The following is a 25,434-nucleotide window of genomic DNA, read 5'->3' on the forward strand; positions in this document are numbered from 1 at the left end:
GGGTCATTGTCTTGAATAATTATCACATATCATTGCAGGGGGCTCTATCTCATTGGCCCTTTCGCCGTCCCTAGGAGGAAGGGAGAGCAGGGCTAGAGAAGGGCTTGAGACCACTTAGCTAGCAAGTCAGTCAACCAGGCCCTGAATCCAGGTTCTCATTCTGTTAAATCTCGTGTTTTCAACATTCACTTGGATAAACCTAAGGTAGGTTCCAAATGAGCAGGTTTTCCAACAACTTTTTGTTGAATACTATCATCCAAAATAGTGCTGGGCACACTGGAAATTCATTTAAAAAACATTTTAAACTCTTTTTACATATTTTGAAAAGATTGCTGTGATAAAGATATAAATAACATCTCTATTTCTGCCTCTTTCAGTACTTTACCTTCCCCTTCTATCCCCCAAAGACCCCTGAAATTTTGGCTTAAACAAGCTTTTGCTACTTTCTTCTTTCATAGAGTTAACCTTCAAAAGTTAACTGTGGAAGACCGTAGAAGAAAAAAAGTTGGTGGAGGAGACGAATCTACTGTTATTTTTAGCAGGCAGGGAGTTGAGAGTTGATTATTTTTGGTTAAGACGTTTAGCAGCACTCAGCATCTCAGAAGACGGAAGTGGCTAACCTTGGAGCACTTTTAACTTCGGCAGAAGGAGTTAGATACATGGTTTTCAAGTGCCCATGTTTTTATTACACACGGGTACCTATCTCTCCCATCTAAAACATTAGGTGATATGATCAGGCTGAATTAAGCAGCAAGACAAGGTAGAATATGACACCAAACAAGAGAGAACATAAAATAAATTGTCTAGTTACCTAAGAAATGGCTGAATATAAGTAGAGGACAGATGCAATGAATGGTAACCATTGTATAGTATGGTAAAGGCAAGAAATATTTTTATCTCTGAACAGTGTAGAATTCACATTAGATCTTGTGCATTTCCAGACCTGACCATCCTTATCAAGGTCTAAACTAACACATTAGGCTACTGACTTGACGGTCCCACAATTGTTGAACAAGGTTAAATCATAATTCTTGATTTTCTGCAAAAACCAATACAATATAAAATATTTTCTTCTACAGTCTTTCTTATCCCAATATATGACATCAGTATCTACCCAGTTGCTTAAGGAAAAAAAAAAAAGAAGAAGAAAGGAGAATAATGAGAGCTCTTTAGAATAGGGGTAGGAGATTGCAGATTTAAAGAATGTGATCAGGGAAGCCTCTCAGAAGGTACGTTTGAGCCAAAACTCGAAGCAGGTAGAGAGTGAGCTATGCAGCTATCTGGGGACAGAGCAGCACTCTAGGCACAGAGAACAGTGGGTGGGACGGAGTGATGGGGAACTGACCGGGAAGGTGAAGTGAACATTCTGTGATAATGAGGGGCAGGTGGTTACAGGGTATGCATATTTGTCAAAACTGGTTGAACTGTACCATTAAAATGAGTAGGTTTATTTTATTGTTTGAAATTGTACCTCAGTAAATTTACTACTAAAAAATAAATTCCCTAGAGTGGACTTCTGCCTACGATATAGAAAGCTAGGAAGAGTTCTACCCTAACAAAGAGAAAAAGAGGTAAACTACAAAATCATAACTTTTCTGGAACCTATAAATGAGCCGAGGTCACAGGGCAAACAAGTAGCCTAGATCCCAAGGAGGGATCATCGGCCCGCCCACCCCTCAAGTTAAGGTGAGACACCAGGACTGGATCACCTGTGGAAGAGCGTAGGACTAGGCGGCTACCATACAAGTGTGTAAAAAGAAATCAGATGCAATTTTAATAACTTGCTAAAGGTTGAGTGTGGACTAGCATGACATTACAGAACACCCAGGAGACCCAAGCACCAGAGGAATTTGCACTCACAGGCTGTTTTCCACTGAGACTGGGGGCATGGCAGGAAGCCAGAGACAGCCTCCCAAGGTAATATACCTATAGAAAAATGCGTAGCATCATTCCCCTGCCAGACCCTTCTTTCATATGGTGCAAAAGCCTTAGATTGCTGGTGGGTGGAGGGGTGGGGTGCAGAGGCAGGCACTAAACATTTTTGCCCTCAGGGCATAGGTAGAGACCCTTTATTGCACGTAAAAGATTAAAAACTCTTTACTTCCGGGTAAAGGGCAGGAAACTGTCCTAGCCCCAGGATTCTACAAGAGTACCATTAGAGGTATCCTACCAGCAACTCATCACAGATACAGGGCAAAGTTTGGCTGCCATCAGAGGAAAGGGGAGAGAAAGCTAAGAAAGCCTTACGCCCTAGGCCCAGGCATAGAGAGCCCCATTTAAGACTGAGGTCTTAGGACAGCAGGTAGAGAATCCCCTACCTTCTGCCACCAGCCTAGCAAGTACTGAGTAACAAGCAGCAGCATCTACTGCTGGGAAAGATCAAGGGCATGGATACAGACCCTACTCTGGGACCCAGGCATGCGGAGCTCACTGAAAGCAGAAAGTGGAGCACGAACATTGAAAAACCTGTGGCACTTCAAATCCCAGCAAAGCAGAAGGTGTCATTAGAGGATGTGGTGCACTGAAGGTAGCCACAGCAACAGCCAAACTCAAATTCAGCTTACCTTCTGAGTGAATCAGCTCAACCTCCAAGCCTGACCTAAGAAGAGATGTGCCCGAATTTATCATAAATAGTATTTCTGTCAGTCTCTACAGTTCTACACATGATGTCTAACATTCAGCCAAGCATTATGAGACATAAAAAGGCAAGAAAAAAAATGATGTTGTCAACAGACAACAGACCCAGACTCAGTGATGACTCAGATGTTGGAACTGTCAGACTGGGACTGTAATTATGATTTATCAGTTTCAAAGATCTGGTATGAAGGTCAACTAAGTAGGATCCATAGGGCAAATGCAGCCCACAGCTTGTCTTTGTACAGCCTGTGAAATAAGTATGTTTTTTATGTTTTTAAAGGATTGTTTAAAAACAAAAAAAGAAGGATATGTTACAGAGACTATATTGGGACCCACAAAACTTAAAATATTTACTACCTGGTTCTTTATAGAAGACACATACCAACCTTTGTCCCAGGGGAAAAGGTGACAACATATATAAACAGTTCCAGAGAGAGATGGGAACTGTAAGGATAAATAAAATGGGAATGCTAGAAGTAAAAAACATATGACAGACAAAGAATTGCCGTGACAGGCTCATTAGTGGGCTTGTGAAAAAAAAATATGTGATCTTGAAGACAGGTCAGTAGAAATTATCCAAATAAACACAGTGAGAAAAACATGTGAAAAATGAGAACATAGCATCCAAGAGCTATAGGATGATATCAAATGATTCAATATACATATAATTGGAGTCTCAGATGGAGAAGAGAGAAACAACAGCTCAGAAGAAATATTTAAAGAGATAATAGCTGAGAATGTTCCAAAAATACTGACATGAAACCACAGATCCAAGAAGCCCAGAGAACCCCAATCAGGATAAATCCATTTTTTTAAGACATAATATTTAAACATCTGAAAATCAAAGATAAAAAATACAGTCTTTAATTCAGCCAGAGGAAAAAAATAAACATTATATACAGAGAAACAAAGATTGTAACAGCAGTTTTCTTGACAGAACCTAGGCAAGTCAGATAATGAAGTGACATCTTTATAATGCTAAAATTGAAAACAAATCTTACCCCAACAAATGTCTTTAAAAACTGAATACAAAATAATGACATTTCAAACAAAACTGAGAGAACTTATTGCTAGTGTGTACTATAGGCAAGTTAATGGAAGTTATTGAAACAGAAGAGCTATCGTATCTGACAGAAACTTGGATCTACAAAAAGAGATTAAGAGTTCCAAAAATAGCAAAAATAAAGGTAAACATAAAAAGTTTTTTCTTATGTTGATTCACTGTATAAAATAATTGACTGTCTGAAGAAGAGGTCCTCAAACTTTTTCTGTAAGTGATCAGATTGTAAATATTTTAGTCTTCACAGGCCACATAGTCCCTGTCACAACTATTCTACTCAGCCATTGTAATTCAATGGCAGCCATAGACTATGTGTAAACAAGTGGGTATGGCTATGTTCCAATGAAACTTTATTTACAAAAACAGACAACAGGCCAGATTTGGCCCACAGGCTATAGGTTGCCAACCCATTTTGTCTAAAATAAAAATATTAACAATGTATTGTGGGGTTTATAACATGTAAAAGTAAGATATGTGTCAGCAGTAGCACAAAGGATGAGAGGGAAGAATTGGAAGTTGGCACATATGTGTGTTGGGAGATAATTTTCCAGAGATTTCATCTTGTGAGCAAAGGCACTGACTGTCCTTTGCTCTGGATTATCTTTTCAAAGATGTTTGTATCTCCTTCTGGAGTAAAAGATAGGCATGGTTACTGACCACTCTAAGAGATTCGGGTTCCCTAAGCTCAGGGTTCTGTCCTTTAATATAATTTACTGCATGTGCAGGTATCGTCTGACCCTTGTCACATCACCCTGAGCAAACTGGGGCTTGGGGAGCCAGTGTGGTAATGCAGATGCTGTGATCACTGCTGTTGCTGTGACTAACAAACTTCCCTTCATCTCTGACCCAGAAATATCTCTTCTTCCAGGATCCATGAACTACAGACAGGAAAAGCAGAATAAGGCAGTCAGGAAAAGCAGAATAAATAATAGTGGAACAACAGCAAAAAAAGAATTATAGATTTAAATCCATTCATACCAATAATTAAATCAAATGCAAATAATCCTGATGCCTCAATTAAAAGACAGAAATTTTCAGATTGGATAAACAGCAGGACTCAACTATGTGCTGTCTATCAGAAACCCACCTTAAACATAAAGGAATAGATAGGTTAAAAGCAAAAGGATAAAAGAAGTTTTACTATGTAAGCATTAATCAAAAATAAAAGGGTAGGATGACTATATTAAGAGCAGACAAAGTAGACTTCAACACCGGGAGCATTACCAAGGGTAAAGAGGGACTCCATGTAATGAGAAAGAAGTCAATTCACCAACGAGACATAACAACCATAAATGTGTGTACAACAGAGCTTCAAAATGCACGAAATAAAAACAGATAGAATTGCAAGAAGACACAAACAAACCCATAATTGGAGAAGTCAACACTTCTTTCTCAGTAATTGATACAACAAATAAACAGAAATTTGTGATTATATAGAAGACCCAAACAATACTAACCACCAACTTGATTAGTTGACATTTATAAAACATACCACCCAACAACATCAGTGCACGGGAACCATTCACTAAGAGAGACCACGTATGGGGCCGTAAAACAACCCTCAGCAAATTTAAATGACATGAGATCACCTGTTCTTTGACCACAGTGAAATTAAACTATTTAATAGAAATCCATAAGAAAGATATCTGGAAAATCTCCAAATACTTGGAAAGTGAACATTACACCCATGTGTCAAAAAGTAGACAAGGGAAATAGAACAAATTTAAAGTGAGCAAAAATGAAAATGTAACATATCAAAATTTGTGGGACCCAGCAAAAGCTCAGAGAGAAATTCGCAGCCTTAAATAAGTTAATGTCTGCACAGCGCAAAGTGCATGGTAAGTGCTCACAAAACGTTAGCTCTTTCTGTTATTAGGTGTGTGTCAGTACCCTCATTTACAAAATGACAAAGTTGCCACGTTATCATTATTGGTTCCTATGCAGTAGATGCTGCAACTTTGTCACTTTGAAGATATTATAAGGAGAGGTGGGATTTAAACCCAAGCAGTCCCACACCAGGTAAGTTCTCTAAACCACTGCATCATGCTACATCTAGATGTTGAGTGTTTTACAAGTCACATTGTTAGTATCAGAGGCAGGAATCAAATCTAAGCTTTCTGACTTTGAGTAGTTCATTGTCCACTTTACCATGATGTCTATTCTAATTATACAGATTTGATCTGTCTTATCTCCCAAATTTTTTTTTTTTTTTTTTTTTTGAGACGGAGTCTCGCTCTGTCGCCCAGGCTGGAATGCAGTGGCCGGATCTCAGCTCACTGCAAGCTGCGCCTCCCGGGTTTACGCCATTCTCCTGCCTCAGCCTCCCGAGTAGCTGGGACTGCAGGCGCCCGCCACCTTGCCCGGCTAGTTTTTTGTATTTTTTAGTAGAGACGGGGTTTCACCGGGTTAGCCAGGATGGTCTCGATCTGCTGACCTCGTGATCCGCCCGTCTCGGCCTCCCAAAGTGCTGGGATTACAGGCTTGAGCCACCGCGCCCAGCCTTATCTCCCAAATTATATTGCGTCTTTCTTCAAGCGAGAAAATGGTATCATCTATTTATTTCCCTGGTAAATCCTTGGGAGAGCTCCTCTGCTGAATGGGTTGTCAATATATGTATTGATTAAAATACAGTAATTTGAGGAGAAATTCAAACAAGTCAATGAGGAAATATATATGTATTTCACATGTTTATCATTGTCTTAAAAAATAAAAATAAAATAAAATTTAGCTGTCTACTTCTACCTCTTAGGAGAGTGGCCATTTTTAGCAAGCAAGCATGTTTGCCTGATGAGTACATACTAGCTCCTTTTCACCCTCCTCTACTCCAGAAAAGCTGCTCGTTTCTATTAATCTGTGATCTATTAATAATAATCATTCACTCGTTTCATGACAGGTGGTTAAATTTGATTTGACATTACTCAAAGTATACAACTGATTTTTCAGTATATGACATTGGGCAATCACTGTTCAAAGCTAATAGCATAATGGAAGGTAATGTGCTGTACCTGGATTTCATGAGTTACAGCCAAATATGGTAGGTAGAGGAGGGTTGTAAAACATGCACTGTGGAAAAGTACCTTCCTTTGAAAGGTTGTCTTTGAATTACACTGACAAAGCATTCATCCCCACTTTCACTAAAGGTTTTACTTAAATTTTTCTGTTATTGGCTGTGTCTCATGCAGAGATTTTCAGAGGAATAAAAGTTCATCTATTTTAACAGTTTTAATGGTTGCTATACAAATTGATAAAAGCCACACATCTGTTGTAGTCATCGTCACTAAAAGTACTATTATGTGCAAAATTATAACCTGGGAGTAGGAAATAGAAGCTCATATCTTTGAATGAATTGTCTCACATTCTTTGGTGATGTTGCAATCAAACGACATCTGAAAGGTTTGGCTAAACAACTTACACCTTTCACTCAGATATCGCCTATTTGAAAAACTAAGCTAGTGCTCCATTTTGCTACGTAGGAATTGCCAGAGACATGATAAAGTAAGAAGAAATACCTGAGCTAGAGCCCTGCTCCTCCCACTTGCCTGGGTCACCCCAGTCTAGTTTCTTGTCTCTCTCATCCTTTTTACGGTTCTGTAGGACAGAGATTTTTATCAGCCTCGTGAGACTGTCATGAGAATTAAATCAATAGTATGTGTACAGCACACAGTCCATGATAAACATTCAGGATAGATTTGTTTCCTTCGGTTTTGATACATAAATTATACTTCCCTTCTGCAAGTGGTAGTTTTATCATTTTCTAAAATCGTGTGAGTTTGAATGCAAAAACATGAGAATGTCAGCTTTAAAACATACAAATGAGAACCAGTTTGAAAAAGGAATTTAGTTAGAAACCCAGCCTCATGCCTACTCTGCAGCTCTCCCAGTGGAGATGGAAATTCCTTGTGGCTTAGAGGAAAGCCAGTGGAGGCCGCAGAGTCAACAAAGCAAAACTGTCATTGCATTACTTTGTTCTTGGTGGTGTGACACATAAGTACACTCCCTTTTGTTGGTTTGTCAAGTCTTTGAGTAGTATGTGAATACTGTTAGTTACATTTAGCTTTGATTATGTGCATTTTGTTATCTTCATTAGTGATTATCAAAGCGGATGGCTGTACATGCCCCCAGATATTGCACTAACAGTTCGTCCATAGAAGCATGGAAAGAAAATATTAGAGCTTTTTTTTTTTTTTTTTTTTTTTTTGAGACGGAGTCTCGCTCTGTCTCCCAGGCTGGAGTGCAGTGGCCGGATCTCAGCTCACTGCAAGCTCCGCCTCCCGGGTTCCCGCCATTCTCCTGCCTCAGCCTCCCGAGTAGCTGGGACTACAGGCGCCCGCCACCTCGCCCGGCTAGTTTTTTGTATTTTTTTAGTAGAGACGGGGTTTCACCGTGTTAGCCAGGATGGTCTCGAACTCCTGACCTCGTGATCCGCCCGTCTCGGCCTCCCAAAGTGCTGGGATTACAGGCTTGAGCCACCGCGCCCGGCCAAAAATATTAGAGCTTTTATTTATTCATCTAAAAATAAAGAGATTTAGTTTTACTAATAGTATTGGCCTTTACAACCTGCCAGGGCTGTGTCAGCTTCAGTACTCCAGATATCCCGAGGGAGAAGATAGAAGTTCCTCAACTCATAGGGCTTGGCATACATGCACTCACCTGTTCATTCACGTAAAGCTTAGTGTAGTATGTGTGTTCCTGGTTATAGTATCTGGATTTAGTTAAACCCTCATGAAACAGCATGTTTCCCCACACACTGAAGGTGATAGAAAAATGTAAGCACATATGACAAAAGATAATGGCAGAGCTGACATACCCCTGCTCCTGGAACAAGTGCCACATTACAAGGGAAAAACAGTGATGAATCAGTCTAATCTCACAGCAAATGGATCCATAAAAGTTATCAGGAAGACTGTTGGCACTATGGATTTATATTCACTGTAATAAATGATGGATCTTAACCACGGGTAAATACTGTGCTTGCTGATGGTTATGTGAAACCACTGTGATTAGTAATCTGTAATTACCCAGATTATTTTCAATGACATTTTAGTGAGTACAAAAACCGTGTTTTGTATCATCGGGTTTTTTTAATCTAATTCGTTTTATCTTTATCTCATTCTTTTAAGTTTATTTTATGAACATTTTGTAATATGTAAAACATTACTGCTGTAGAATATTGCACGATTTATAAAAAACTAGAACATATATTGCAAGCACATCCTCATTTTTTTACTTGTAGATGTATATAACCTGAAAAGTTGGGAAACCTGTGGTCTAGATTTTGGCTGATCATCAAAATCACCTGGAGAGTCTGATGTGTAATAGAAGGTCCCTGACCAGGCCCTGGGATCAGAATTTCACAAGGCTTCTCAGCTACTTCTGATGATCAGCCATGCTTGAGAACTACTCCTTGTCTGTATTATCTACTGCTATAAACAAAACAAAAATCCAGTAGTGAAATAGCTTTCAGCACGTATTAGAAAGAAAAAAAATTCAGTAAGCCTCAAGCATCTGTAACATCTATCTACTTTTTAATTATCATTTTTTTTTATTTTTTAGAATGTGTTTTTAACAGATATGCTCCTACTCTTTAAATATTTTTTGGTCAAAGAAGATAATACTATGCATAGGTGTTAGGTTGACCCATATGAAATTTCGAACATTAAGCCATTTTTTTTTTACCAACAAAATTGGCATTTTATATGGTTAACTAATTCTTTTCTCAGAAAAACTATGCTCGTGTTTACAACCTGTGAAGATATTTACACAAAAGGAGAGCATTTATTTTGTGTATTTGTTGTTACATATTTTTAAAATAGGATTTTAATCTATTACAATATATTTTGCTATCTGTGTTGTGTCTTTCTTCAAAGACTTATTCACTGTATTATAAAAATCAATTTTTGGACCTGCTGTGTCTAAACTCTGTGAACAAAATATTAATCCCAGAAACTCAAAAAGAACTTGAAATCCGACATGGGAAAGAACAAGGCCCATAGGCACATACCAGAAAAGCAACTTGTGGGCAAAATAAGCAACTTGCCAAGGAGCTGGTGGTGCCAGCAAACTGCTTGAGATAAAGAAATGGTTTATCTGGAATCACAAGCAGTGTCACCAGCCATGAGCTGCCTTTGTTCTCACTCATTGCCACAGAATTGTGAGGCACATGCTTGTTAATGGCCGTGGCGCCAGCTAAGTCTCTTTACCTTCCAGAACAAATGCATTTGGTGGCATTTATGTAATATAGTGTACTTTCCACTAGCATTGTTAAGAGAAAAGTTATTGTACTCTTAAACAATTAGCATTTAGGAGAGTAATTCTGAAAGAAAATGCATAAAAATGTTTGTGAAGGATTGTTTGTAACTTAACATATTATACCTATGAAATAGAAGACATAAAAGGTAATGCTCAACTTTACAAAAACACAATAATTTTTTATATTTTTGCATGTCTGACTATAAACACCTAAATGTTATTTTCTTGAATTTAAAAGGGATCTGCAGTCTTCTTGATTTATGAACGTTGTGGTTTTAAAAATAATTTGCTGGAAAATGACGTTTTGTTTTCATTTTTTTAGTGACAAGTATTTAAGAACAGTGTATTTCCAGAATGCTACTGTGTTAATATCTTGCTACATACTTTGGGCTGTGCTATAACATGAAGCAAAAGTAATTATAGGTTGCTATTCGTTATCCCTGGTGATCACGATAAGGGAAATGTGGCTAAATTCATAGATAATCCCCAAAACATCATTTTAGCCATTAGTTTCAAATTCTTTCCTGTTAAGACCTTATGAGAGAGAGAGAGCTACTATTAAGCTTCAAAAGTGATAGGCTTTAGGGTTTAGCTTTCTCTCCCCACTTTCTGTTGGATGCTGCTCTATAAATGAAATGTAAATGCAAGGTTGGGCAGCACAAGAAAGAGTAGAATTCAGGAGGCTACTTAATTCACAGAATGAATAATCAGCCCTGGATATTGGATATTGAGGGGTTGCGCAATTCTGATTCGGCTATCAAACCCAACAGAGAACAAACCGTGTTTAGAAGGGCTAGTGAATTAAAAGCCAGGTCACTGTAGGAATGGAATCATGATAGTTTACCATGTGAGGAAGGCAGCTACTAAAAATACACTTCATACATCTTGTTTAAAAAAATAACACTTTACATTACAGGTTATCACCTTCTTTAGCTCAAGGTTGCTGCAAGCTGGAGCTGAGCTGTCAGTGGAACGGGTCCTGGAAATCATTAAGCAAGGCGTCATTGCGCTGCCCAAAGACAGACTGAAGGTAAGATGGCTAAAGAAATGTCCACTTGACACTGCCATGTCCCTTGATGTAAATGTTAGTGTCTGAGCAGGCCCTATCCAGAATCATGCTGCTTACCCAGTACATAGACTAGAAGGGCTCCTCAGAACTGTCACAAAGGTTTCTGACAGCTTTTCAAAAGAAGATAGCAAAAGAAGCATTAATACTTTCATACCACTGCGTATCCTACAAGCAACCATGGCATGCACTATAATTCATATACTGTTAATAAAAGGACACCTTATTTCTTTAACCCAGTGAAACAAATTCGGCCTTAAAAGTATCATCACGAGTTGTTGGGAAGGTGATGATGAAGATGATCACAACAGTAGCTAATATTTACATAATATTAACTCAGGTGCCACACAGGTTCTAAATGTATTATATCAAACTCATTCAGTCCCTACCACAGCCCTTCAAGGTGGGTAGTGGTATCATCCTAATTTTTCAGGTGAGGAAACTGATGTACAGTGAAGTTAAGAAGCTTAGCCAAGGCCATACAACTGGAAAATGATGGAGCCTGGAGATTGAAACCCAGGAAATCTAGCTCCACAGCCCACATTCATGATTGCTGCACTGTTTACTGTGTGCCTGGGATGTAGTAGTGGAAAGAGATGCACTTCGTGGAGATGGTGGGGGAAATGCTGTATTTGAAGAAGGCATTTACATCTGTGTGATAGATGTATTCCTGAAGCAGTCTCACAATATAAAACTCACACTTCAAGACTAATTATCCCATAAGAAAAGATGTAAAAGAGATCCTTTGGGGAATGCATGAATGTACAGCATTGCAGCTTACTTTTACTTTACTGTTCTTTTTAATTTTTTCTTCATTAGCTCTAATTTTTTAGAGTGCTTTCACATAAATTACCAACACAGGAGGTCATAGTGGATATTTGGCCTTCATAGTGTTTTATCACAACTCACGTCTGTTCCAGTGTTACTGTTTTTGGGGGCTGTGTTGTTCAGCACTATCACTAGAACCACTGCTTAATGAATGCTTGAGAGATATTGTTGTAGGATATAAAAATATTTTCAATTATAATAGCAGAGTTTGTAAAATAACAGCACATTAGTCATCATAATCACTTGCAAAAGTTCCACTGTACATAAACAACAGTGAGATTCACACGGTACTGAGCAAAGATGGCAAGTGTTCTGTTTATCAGCCAAAGTGGCACCACCATGTGGTAATAGCATAAAAACAGGTTACAGTTCAGTGGGTCCTCCAGCTTGGATGTGTTCCTATTCCAGATAATTTTTTAAATATAGAGAATTCATATTATTTCCATTTTCACATAAAGTAAGACCTTGGTTTGTTGGTTGGTTTGGGGGTATTTTTGTGGGATTTTTTTTGAACTATTTCAAATTTATGTAGACTATACCATGTGAACCAGTACAAAAAAATCCATGAGGATTAGAGTGGCTAGTCCCAGGAAGTGATGGATCTTGGTGTCTAAGCTCAGTCAGGAACAAAGTAGAAATATCAAGGCCGCCAAAAAAGGACACTGCAATGGAGTCTGGGGAAGGTTGATCTTGTAGTTCACTGTAATACTTACCTTAAAGCAAAATGAATTACAATGTGCTGGCTAAGTACTTGTATGTTAATATTTGTTCATTTATTATACTATGTTCAAAAATAAAATGTCATTTATATTTGAGACAGTGACATATAAACAAAAATGAAACTCTTTTCGTTTTTCAGAATTATGGCTAAATAGAGAAAATAATTGATCTATGATGGGTCCCAGGCAAGTTGACTCTGATTTAGAGCAAGATCCTATTGAGGCCAAGGTCATGGGTAAATTTCTTAAGTGGGCCAGTTAATTGGTTCTGGAACATAGCAAGAAGTTGTACTCCTGACCTCAGCTTGCCATCTCACTTCATGGTTGCAAAAGGATAGAGGAAGGATGATTCAGTTTAAAAAAAAAAAAAAGAACTATCACCAGTACTAGAAAAGATTACATTTACTAAAATTGCATTTACCCACAGATGGTGAGTCATCCTAGTTGGTTTAAATGATAGCATATTATTACCACAGATGTTACTAGAAAAAAAAAGGCTGTTTATCCTTACAATCAAGCCTTATCTCAATTATTTTAATCATCTTTTTGGATTGAGTGTTTATGATAAAATGAATCACTTAAAACCTCTAGAGTTTAATTCACAGAATACCACAGTATCTAAAGTTGATTGAAAATTCAAGCTGTGTTGAATAATGTTTACGTTATGCTACATGACAGCACATTACAGTCTTTGGAGTAGTTTACTAATATATACTGATAAAATAATTGTCGGGTATGTAATAATAGTTTTATACATGATATTGATGTAAAAGAGTTGGTTTCAAATTGGAAATGCTGTCTTAATAAGCTCTCTGTGAAAATGTGGAATAATATATACTGATTGATTTGTTGTTTCTTAAAATATATAAATTAAACACTTAGAAACTCAAAATTATTTACTACTACCTTCTGGGTTGTTAAGAGGATCACAGTGCCCCTTACTCGTGAGAAATTCACCAGCTAATGTCAGCTGAAGACAATGAGCCTAAAGTTTTAGAAGTTTCCCTTTCTTTGTAGAATGGAAGCCAAATGTGTAGAAGTAGTATTCTTCCAATTTTGGGCAAGTAAACAGTAAGATCTGGAAGCCCATGGAAGAGTAATTGACTTCCAACCAAATAAAATATTTTTCAATCAAATATTATTTGACATAGCCTTCTAAAATATTTGTGTAATATCCTATGTGGGAATACATACTCTTTGGATAAATCTGTCTATATAGTTAAACAACTTGGCTGTTCAGAGTAAATAGTATTAATATCATTCTAAACATTCTCTTCTTACTGGTATTCTGTGAAGTCTGGGAAAGGCAATGCCAGGTAATTATTTTTTCCGGACCCTCCTTCTTAAACAGAGACCTAAAGAACAGGCTCTGAAATTCTGAGTCGCTTATTTCTCCTTTAGGGTTTGGAAGGAAATAAATAAAGTTAGTATGTCCTCTGGGAGCCGACTTAGAAGCCGCAGCTCAAAGCTCTCGCTGTCTGTATCCACAACAGGGCATGTTCCTGGCTCGCATTTCGCTTACTGTGGAGCAATTTGAATGTCATGGTGATGGGTCGGAATCCATCCAGATCTGTGCGTGTTCTCACACCACTACCACCTCGGGTTTCATTATGTTGGACTCTCAAATCCCCTCTTCAGTTTAGTGAATTATCTATGTCATTTGAGGATTAAGAATTTTACCGTATTTAATGTTTGACAACTAGGTAGTGCTTTTCAAGAGGAATTAACCAGAAGATAACTTACCTTTTAATGTAAATAAGAAAGTATGGAATAATATGTTATTGACATTAACCAAACTTTTCATATACTCAAGACACTTGATAAGTCATAGGAATTAAAAGTAATTACCAGTTTCACACTAAATGATTTTAAAGCCTTTATTTTATATCCACTTTTTATAACACTTTTGTGGTTTTTAGTTGCATAAAGAAAAATATAAAAAATTATACTAACTGAAATTTCAAGAGGTTTTTCACAGCTTCTTAATATTGACTTGCTTAAAACCTTTCCCCTTGCTCCTATTCAGGGGTCTCTTCCCTGTCTCACCCTAAGCATCTTGCATTTCTCTGTCAGTTCTCTATCCCCAGAGCAGATTCCTGAGTGCCATACTGGGAGGGCCCCCTTGGGGTCCCACAGGAACAACCCCCGTGTGTCCACAGTCACTCTCTTCTGCCTGCCTACACATCCACACTCCTTGTGCATCTCTACCTGTGGAAATATGAATAGCCAGCATCCTCCCTCTAACACAAAAGTACTGTTAGATCCCAAACCCTAGAAATTCTCATTTCTCAAGTCATTCCTTTCCCTCTACATTGCCATCCTCCCATGTGGCTTCTCCACATTTCCTCCACAGTCTATTGCTATAAACTCCTAATCGGGGTCCCCACTTCTCATCCTGCTTCCTCCCCAGGCGTCCTTAGCCCTATTGCTGCCCTTATACCCTGCTCTGATCCAGCACGCAAGGCACTTCATGGCCTACCTCCTGACTTAAGTTTTGTTCTTTTTCCTCCTACGGATTCTGTGCCCCAACACTGTCAGCCACTAGCCGATTGCCAGGTGGACAGAGTCCTTGCATGCCAGGCCTTTGTGTGTGCAGCTTCTGGGTTCTCACAGTTTCATGGCTTGTCTGTCAGGTGAGCCGATCGTGCTCCCCGCTTTCTATGAAGCCCACTCCGATTCACCCACGCACACTCGGTGGTTTTCTCCACATTCCTATGGCACCACGTATGTCCCTCCATTATAGCAAAAACCATCCCCCAGCACACCCATCTCATTCAATACATATTCGTGGGGTAAATTAACTTCTCCACTCCACCTCTGGATTCCTATTTCTCTCCTTCTCAGCCAAAATCCTGATTTCTCCTTTGGTCCTTCAACTCTCCTTATTCACTGCACAGCATTAGTGCAGAACATTAAAGGAGGGACTCCCAGTGAAGAGTGAGGCTTTTCTCCATGGCATGCTGTCCCAAGGCCCCCTCAGCCCCAGCTCCCGGGTGGAAGACAAAGGGTCTCTTACCTCTAAGCTTTCCCTACCAGTTGATTTTCCTGTATTTGGCCCGTCTCCTTCTACCACCATTCTCCTTCTGTCCCCAGATTTGCTTCTCAAGATGTGTGCACTCATCTCTCCCTTTACATTAATTTGCATCATCATCATCATCACTGATATCACCCCTAATATACAAGCAAAGCATCACTTACAAATGTGGTTTGTTTCTTCCTACTGCAGCTCGTTATTTTACTCCCACTTTGACCATAGCATTGCTAGGACATTGGGGAAACAGAAGTGTGTAAGACACCACCTCTGCCCTCAGAAAAATGTATTACCTTTCAGGAGAGAAAGGCACCCCCTTGCATTGCAAAGCTGAATAGAGCAGGGCACTTTACGCTGCGTGTCAAATGAATGGTGTAGAAGTTAAGTTCTGGAAGAAAGAATAGAAGGAATGGAGACACTGCTGGGAAGAACTAGTCAGGGAACATTTAAGAGAAACCTGAACTTGACCTTCTCTGTCTTAAAAGGATGGTAAGGTTTCCATAAAGCTGGGATGAAAGAGAAATCCAGGTGGGGAAATCTGTGTGTGAATACAAGAGAAGGCCCAAGGCAAGTTCAGCTTAGTGTCTAACTGGAACAATAGGACTCCCCTAATTATCTCTGCTGTATTAATGTGGCTTGTATTATTTAATGGTGCAATAAAGTAATTAGACCAGTGGCTTTCAAACTCTTTAGACTGCCACCCACAGCAAAAAATACATTTTACATCATGATGCAATTCACACATTTATATACAACTGAAATGAAAGTTTCATAAACAGTGCTTACCCTCATTAAATGTGATGGGCTCCAACATTGCCTATTCTGTTTCTTTTTTTAAAATTGCTGATCAGACCCATTAAATTGATTTAATTATCCACTATTATTTAGTAACTCAAGAGAGTTTTAAAAATAATATATCAAGGCTGGGCGTGGTGGCTCATGCCTGTAATCCCACCACTTTGGGAGCCAGAGGCAGGCAGATCACGAGGTCAGGAGTTCGAGACCAGCCTGACCAATGTGGTGAAACCGAGATTGTGCCACTTCTCTCCAGCCTAGGGGACAGAGCGAGACTCCATCTCTAAATAAATAAATAAATAAAGTATCAAATCACTGTTTTTCAAAGTGTGATCCTCATATCAGCAGCATCAGCATCCCCTAGGAACTTGCTAGAAATGGAGGTTCTCGGGCCCTACCCCAGACCTATGGAATTAGAATCTGTGGGGCTGGGGCAGTCAACGCTTTAACATCAGCCCCTGTGTGAACTGATGCCTGCTCCAGTTTGAGAAGCACAGCACTAGATAATTGCTCCAAACACACCAGCCCTCTCCACTCTTAGAGCCTTGCCTGGATCACTCTCCCTACTCTAGATGTCCACTGGCCTCATTCCTGCATCCCCTTCAAGTCTTTACTCTCGTGAGCAAATCTCTCTCTCCATCAGGCCTGCCCGACCTCCCAGTTTTCATTTCTGCACTCCCAGTCCCCCAGTCCTACTGTATGTTTTCTTTTTCCGCAGCATTTGTCATCTAGCATACTGTATAATTATTTATTATTATCCTCCTAGATAATGTAAGCTCCAGGAGGCAGAGGTCTTCATATTTTGTTCACTAGGGTATCTGAAATGTACCTGGCACATACTGGGCACTTTAATATTTGCTGGATGGGAGGGAGGGAGGAAATGAGAAAGAGAAGGATATCAACAAACAGTGGGCCCGTTGACCATAAAATGCTGCTTCAAGAAAATGTCCTTTGAAGAAAGGCTCTCCATAGACTTTTAAAAGGTCAGCTTTTATTCCAGAATATTATAAAGAAGCTCAGTTAAGACTGGAGGTCTCGGTCACTTTGTTGGAACAGTCGCTTTTTAAAAGTCTACATTATTCCACACTTATGCATTCTTATAGCTACAAAACCCTTCTGTGAAGACCTCTACTTTAGTAGTTCTCATCAATAAGCTAATTCCTATGTAAACTGGCCTTACTAAATTTTTAATAGTTTCTCAGGGGTTGTCTTCTTGACTGTCACCTGCAGTGATTTCATAGTTCAAGCAGAGTAAAATATTCTGATTTATGTTATGAGGATAAAATTTTCAAGTGATCTCATTTTTTCCTATTTCTGAACCTTTCTCAGAGGGTAAAGAGCATGGAGGGCCTGTCGGGCTCTACGAGAGTCCAATAAAGAGCCACTGTTTGCTTTTTCTGGTTCATTCTCTCTACTTTCCCTGATCCATGTAGAGCATGTGTGTGTTCAGGGCCTGATAGAAAGTCGAGGAGACCGAGTGCCTGACACCGTCCGCCAGCCCAGCAGCAAAGCCTCTTCTTCAGACTAAATCTGCTGCTAGCATATAGCTACTTTAATTGTACAAATGATGTCATTTGACTTTTTTCTCCTGTTTTTGTTTTTATCACTTTAGACTTTTAAAAAATCATTTTCTCTCTTTCCTGAAATACTGTTACCTTTTTGCTGTGGGATGGGAGCTAGGAAGCATTCAGCATAAAGGGGATAGTTCTGTGCTGGGCTTCTATCCTCAAAGGGGAGATGACGTTTCTGCCATTTCACCAGGCCCAAAATGATCTCTGCAGAATTCAACAATCACAGTGGCTCTCCCTCCCGTTCTGACTCTCCTTGAGTTTCTTGTCCAGTAAAGACAAAGATCAAGTCTTATAAGTTATTTCGGCCTCCCATGGAATAGTAAACTCAGGCTCATAAATGGCTCCGGAAACTGCTAGAATAATGTAATACCTGATTCTTAGGACCATTTAATCCCCATGTGAGAAATTTTCTGTTATGAACTCCACGATCTCACATGCACACGTGCACACACACACATTTGCAGGATGTTGCTACAGTTTTCCAAGTCACCAGTTCTACACATTGAGAAGAAAGCAAATGGGAAATCTTAGCAAGGCCAGTTCCTCAGTTGAATCCCTCCAGAGTCATTTTGCAGGACAAGGGCTGTAGGAAGGCACAATAGAACACTCATAATGTTGATACTAGAATCTCTTCTGATTGGGGTTATCTCAGAAGGAATCTGGTCACAGTGATTCTCCCTCCATTAAAATGAGGACTTCAAGAGAATTCTCTTAATTAATGAACAGTCCCCTGGAGCACTCTTTTCATATGCAGGTTCCGGATCCCACCTGAGATTCCAACCTAGTAGACTGGTGATGAACTCAGGAATCTGTCTGGTTAAACGGTTCTTTGAGCAGTGCTGATAACCTGCCCGATTTGGGAACCACTACTGTATGGACCAGTTTTCTTCAATTCCCTGCCCTCACAAAAGCTAAGGAGATGATGGCTAGAATTAACAGTTGGCCGTGATAAGGTTGAAGCTGTTTTTTCCAACTTCCCTACAAACGACAGAGAACTTTCACTTTGTGATCCTTAAAGCAGATTCCTTTAAAGTAGAAAATCTTTTACATGTAACCCAAATATAAGATGAGAATTACTTTAAAATGAGACAGAGTAGTAAAATTCCATTAATAAAGTCTGTGGCCTTTTAAATGTTGCATATGCTTTTCAGTCTGACGTAAGTATCCCTCTTTTGACTCAACTTCCTTTTTCTTTGTTGTTTACTATTCTGTTAACATTAATTGAGCACTTGTTCTATACCAGGTGCTCTGGTAAGTATTTTTATGTAAGTGATCTCATTTAGTCTCCCTAGCAATTCTATGAAGTGTAAGGATAATTTATATTCTGCAAGTGAGGAAACTGAGGCCAAGGAGTTCATTGGAGCCAGGTGCAGTGACTCATGCCTTTAATCCCAGCAGTTTGAGAGGCTGAGTGAGGCAGGAGGATAACTTGAGCTCAGGAGTTTGAGACCAGTCGGGGAAACATAACGAGACCTCATCTCTACTAAAACTACCCCCAAAAGAATTAGCCAGGCATGGTGGTGCACACCTGTAGTCCCAGCTATTCAGGGGGCTAAGGCAGGAGTATCACTTGGGCCTTGGAAGTTGAGGCTGCAGTCAGCCCTGATCCTGCCACTGTACTCCACGCTGGGTGACAGAGAAGATTATTTTAGTCCCTCTTGTCTTTGAGCCATAAATTTCAGCTATTCCTTCTTTCAAATCATAAATTTTTGCTTCCACTTAACCCATTTGCTTATTAGACCAATTAGTGTAACTGAAAGCATACATAATACACCAAATCAAGTCCTTGGGTTTGAAAATATCTGTATCAATGCTATAGAGTAACCTTTGAAATGTTCGACAGTTGTGTCCATTGCTGCTTTATGAAGTACTGAAAGACTGTTAGGCCTTTCTTGTACTTTCTTGTACATGGTATTGAAATTGCAGTAAACATGCAATGGGTTGGCCAGGCGCGGTGGCTCATGCCTGTAATCCCAGCACTTTGGGAGGCCGAGGTGGGCAGATCACCTGAGGTCAGGAGTTCAAGACCAGCCTCAACATGGAGAAACCCTGTCTCTGCTAAAAATACAAAATTAGCCAGGTGTGGTGGTGCATGCTTGTAATCCCAACTACTCGGGAGGCTGAGGCAAGAGGAATTGCTTGAACCTGGGAGGCAAAGGCTGCAGTGAGCCGAGACTGCGCCGTTGCACTCCAGCCCGGGCAACAAGAGCGAAACTCCATCTCAAAAAAAAAGACATGCAATGGCTTAATGTCATATTTTCTTTCTGGCTAATCATTCTTGATAAACAGGCTAGCCCATGATATTCATTATAATGTCTTACATTATTTTTGTTTAATTAAACATATGGTAGATTTGTAAGCAGTTTATAAGCAGTTTTTTTCCTTGGAATTGATCAGCCAATTAAGCATAGTTTTTATTTTGTAATCCTAGGGTAACAAAATTTAGTCTTTATTATCATTGCATCTTGAATATAGTCATCAACTAAAACACTTAATTGAAAAGTGATAAATATCTAATTTTTTGGCAGCAAAATAAATCTTGCCTAGTATTTTAGTTTGTTCAGGCTGCTATAACAAAATACCATAACCTGGGTAGCTTGTAAATAACAGAAATTTGTTTCCCAAAGTTCTGGAGACTGGGAAGTCTAAGATCAACATGTCAGCAGATTTAGTGTCTGGTAAAGGCCTGCTTCCTGGTTTATAGATAGCCATCTTCCTGCTGTATCTTCCACATGGCAGAAGGGGTAAGGGAGCTTTCTGGAGTCTCTTTTATTTATTTATTTTTATTTTTATTTATTTTTTGACACGAGTCTCACTCTGTTACCCAGGCTGGAGTGCGGTGGCACGATCTCAGCTCACCGCAACCTCCACCTCCTGGGTTCAAGTGATTCTCCTGCCTCAGTCTCCCAAGTAGCTGGGATTACAGCTATGCACCACCATGCCTGGCTAATTTTTGTATTTTTAGTAGTGACAGGGTTTTCCCATGTTGGCCAGGCCGGTCTCGAACTCCTGACCTCAGGTGATCTGCCCACCTTAGCCTCCCAAAGTGCTGGGATTACAGAGCCACCATGCCCAGCCCTGGGGTCTCTCTTATGAGGGCACTAATCCCCTTCATGAGGCTCCACCTTCATGCCCTAAGTATTTCCCCAATGCCTCACCTCCAAATACTATCACACTGGAGATTAGGATTCCACATATTGACTTTAGGGAAACACATTCAGTCTATGGCACCTAGTTCTCCAGATCATGGTGCTGTGGTTTGAATGTCCCTTCCAAACTTATATTGAAAATTAATTCCCCAGTGCGGCAGTATTGAAAGGTGAGGCCTTTAAAGTGTGATTGGATCATGAGGGCTCTGCTCTTGTAAATAGATTAATCCATTCGTGGAGTAATGGCTAATGGATTAATGGGTATCATGGGAGGGGGACTTGTGGCTTTATAGGAAGAGAAAGAGAGGCCTGAGCTAGCACATTTAGCCCCCTCCCCATGTGATGCCCTGCACTGCCTTGGGACTCTGCAGAGGGTCTCCACCAGCAAGAACACCCTCACCAGATGCAGCCCAACCTGGGACTTCTAAGCCTCCATACCTGGAAGAAATTCCTTTCTTAAAATAATTACCCAGTTTCAGGTATTCTGTTGTAAGCAGCATAAAATGGACTAGGACACATGGTTTCCAATGACTGCAGGACCCAAGTTCACAGTGCAAGGGCAACTCTGGAAAAGGCTGGCACTCTTCAGTAGAAAAGGAAACATTAAGCTGTGTGATTTTACCTTGAAATCCCTGCTATTAGTTTTGATAGAATTTTTTTGGGTCAGAAATGTGTGATTCACAAACTAAAATTTCCTAGAAAGATAATCTAACTGTGGTGCTTTAAAAAATATAACCAGTTGCCGGGAGCGGTGGCTCACGCTTTGGGAGGCCCAAAGTGCTCCCAGCACTTTGGGAGGCCAAGGCAGGTGGATCACAAGGTCAGAAGTTTAAGATCAGCCTGGCCAAGATGGTGAAACCCCGTCTCTACTAAAAATACAAAAATTAGCCACGTGTGGTGGCAGGTGCTGATAATTCCAGCTACTTGGGATGCTGAGGCAGGAGAATCATTTGAACTCGGATGGTAGAAGTTGCAATGAGCTGAGATCATGCCACTACAGCCTGAGTGACAGAGTGAGACTCCATCAATAAATAAATAAATAAATAAATAAATAAAACCAGTTGTCCTTATTCGTCTGCCTCAACTGTGACTCTTCTGTTAGATTTGTCCAAATATTGGACCAGTATTTCAGGGAACTTCCTAATCTCTGACTAATAAAATGTCAATTACTGGATTGTGAAAATCACTCCCAGCATGTTCTACTTGCCCCACTTGAAGAGTATCCACTATTTAAAAAGAAAAAAAAAAACGGAGGGCGGAGCAAGATGGCTGAATAGGAACAGCTCCAGTCTCCAACTCCCAGTGCGAGCGACACAGAAGACCGGTGATTTCTGCATTTTCAACTGCGGTACTGGGTTCATCTCACTAGGGAGTGCCGGACAAGTGGTGCTGGTCAGCTGCTGCAGCCCGACCAGCGAGAGCTGAAGCAGGGCGAGGCATCGCCTCACCTGGGAAGTGCAAGGGGGAAGGGAATCCCTTTTCCTAGCCAGGGGAACTGAGACACACAAAACCTGGAAAATCGGGTAACTCCCACCCCAATACTGCGCTTTAAGCAAACGGGCACACCAGGAGATTATATCCCACACCTGGCCGGGAGGGTCCTACGCCCACGGAGCCTCCCTCATTGCTAGCACAGCAGTCTGTGATCTAACCTCAAGGCAGCAGCGAGGCTGGGGGAGGGGCGCCCGCCATTGCTGAGGCTTAAGTAGGTAAACAAAGCCGCTGGGAAGCTCGAACTGGGTGGAGCTCACAGCAGCTCAAGGAAACCTGCCTGTCTCTGTAGACTCCACCTCTGGGGACAGGGCACAGCTAAACAACAACAAAAGCAGCAGAAACCTCTGCAGACGCAAACGACTCTGACAGCTTTGAAGAGAGCAGTGGATCTCCCAACACGGAGGTTGAGATCTGAGAAGGGACAGACTGCCTGTTCAAGTAGGTCCCTGACCCCTGAGTAGCCTAACTGGGAGACATCCCCCACTAGGGGCAGTCTGACACCCCACACCTCACAGGGTGGAGTACACCCCTGAGAGGAAGCTTCCAAAGCAAGAATCAGACAAGTACACTCGCTGTTCAGCAATATTCTATCTTCTGCAGCCTCTGCTGCTGATACCCAGGCAAACAGGGTCTGGAGTAGACCTCAAGCAATCTCCAACAGACCTACAGCTGAGGGTCCTAACTGTTAGAAAGAAAACTATCAAACAGGAAGGACACCTACACCAAAACCCCATCAGTACGTCACCATCATCAAAGACCAGAGGCAGATAAAACCACAAAGATGGGGAAAAAGCAGGGCAGAAAAGCTGGAAATTCAAAAAATAAGAGCGCATCTCCCCCGGCAAAGGAGCGCAGCTCATCGCCAGCAACGGATCAAAGCTGGACGGAGAATGACTTTGACGAGATGAGAGAAGAAGGCTTCAGTCCATCAAACTTCTCAGAGCTAAAGGAGGAATTACGTACCCAGCGCAAAGAAACTAAAAATCTTGAAAAAAAAGTGGAAGAATTGATAGCTAGAGTAATTAATGCAGAGAAGGTCATAAACGAAATGAAAGAGATGAAAACCATGACACGAGAAATACGTGACAAATGCACAAGCTTCAGTAACCGACTGGATCAACTGGAAGAAAGAGTGTCAGCGATTGAGGATCAAATGAATGGAATGAAGCGAGAAGAGAAACCAAAAGAAAAAAGAAGAAAAAGAAATGAACAAAGCCTGCAAGAAGTATGGGATTATGTAAAAAGACCAAATCTACGTCGGATTGGGGTGCCTGAAAGTGAGGGGGAAAATGGAACCAAGTTGGAAAACACTCTTCAGGATATCATCCAGGAGAACTTCCCCAACCTAGTAGGGCAGGCCAACATTCAAATCCAGGAAATACAGAGAACGCCACAAAGATACTCCTCGAGAAGAGCAACTCCAAGACACATAATTGCCAGATTCACCAAAGTTGAAATGAAGGAAAAAATCTTAAGGGCAGCCAGAGAGAAAGGTCGGGTTACCCACAAAGGGAAGCCCATCAGACTAACAGCAGATCTCTTGGCAGAAACTCTACAAGCCAGAAGAGAGTGGGGGCCAATATTCAACATTCTTAAAAAAAATTTTAAACCCAGAATTTCATATCCAGCCAAACTAAGTTTCATAAGTGAAGGAGAAATAAAATCCTTTACAGATAAGCAAATGCTTAGAGATTTTGTCACCACTAGGCCTGCCTTACAAGAGACCCTGAAGGAAGCACTAAACATGGAAAGGAACAACCGGTATCAGCCATTGCAAAAACATGCCAAAATGTAAAGACCATCGAGGCTAGGAAGAAACTGCATCAACTAACGAGCAAAATAACCAGTTAATATCATAATGGCAGGATCAAGTTCACACATAACAGTATTAACCTTAAATGTAAATGGACTAAATGCTCCAATTAAAAGACACAGATTGGCAAACTGGATAAAGAGTCAAGACCCATCTCACATGCAGAGACATACATAGGCTCAAAATAAAGGGATGGAGGAAGATTTACCAAGCAAATGGAGAACAAAAAAAAGCAGGGGTTGCAATACTAGTCTCTGATAAAACAGACTTTAAACCATCAAAGATCAAAAGAGACAAAGAAGGCCATTACATAATGGTAAAGGGATCAATTCAACAGGAAGAGCTAACTATCCTAAATATATATGCACCCAATACAGGAGCACCCAGATTCATAAAGCAAGTCCTTAGAGACTTACAAAGAGACTTAGACTCCCATACAATAATAATGGGAGACTTCAACACTCCACTGTCAACATTAGACAGATCAAGGAGACAGAAAGTTAACAAGGATATCCAGGAATTGAACTCATCTCTGCAGCAAGCAGACCTAATAGACATCTATAGAACTCTCCACCCCAAATCAACAGAATATACATTCTTCTCAACACCACATCGCACTTATTCCAAAATTGACCACATAATTGGAAGTAAAGCACTCCTCAGCAAATGTACAAGAACAGAAATTATAACAAACTCTCAGACCACAGTGCAATCAAACTAGAACTCAGGACTAAGAAACTCAAGCAAAACCGCTCAACTACATGGAAACTGAACAGCCTCCTCCTGAATGACTACTGGGTACATAACAAAATGAAGGCAGAAATAAAGATGTTCTTTGAAACCAATGAGAACAAAGATACAACATACCAGAATCTCTGGGACACATTTAAAGCACTGTGTAGAGGGAAATTTATAGCACTAAATGCCCACAAGAGAAAGCAGGAAAGATCTAAAATTCACACTCTAACATCACAATTAAAAGAACTAGAGAAGCAAGAGCAAACACATTCAAAAGCTAGCAG

The 25,434-nt window shown here is 40.3% G+C and overlaps 1 protein-coding gene across 16 annotated transcripts in view; it reads left to right on the forward strand.

The window, feature by feature from the left end:
- LOC105489384 (dymeclin) overlaps positions 1-25,434 on the forward strand; it is a 406,658-nt gene that overhangs the window by 330,996 nt on the left and 50,228 nt on the right. For 15 of the 16 annotated variants that reach the window (XM_071085384.1, XM_071085386.1, XM_071085387.1 and 12 more), the window contains one exon: positions 10,863-10,976. In XM_071085384.1, coding sequence (XP_070941485.1) covers positions 10,863-10,976 — 114 coding nt within the window. Of the gene's footprint in view, positions 1-10,862; positions 10,977-11,445; positions 11,644-25,434 lie in introns of those variants that run through there. The other variant, XM_071085381.1, reaches the window with a different exon arrangement.

The sequence above is a fragment of the Macaca nemestrina genome, chromosome 19, assembly GCF_043159975.1.
Source record: "Macaca nemestrina isolate mMacNem1 chromosome 19, mMacNem.hap1, whole genome shotgun sequence".
Lineage (NCBI taxonomy): Eukaryota > Metazoa > Chordata > Mammalia > Primates > Cercopithecidae > Macaca > Macaca nemestrina.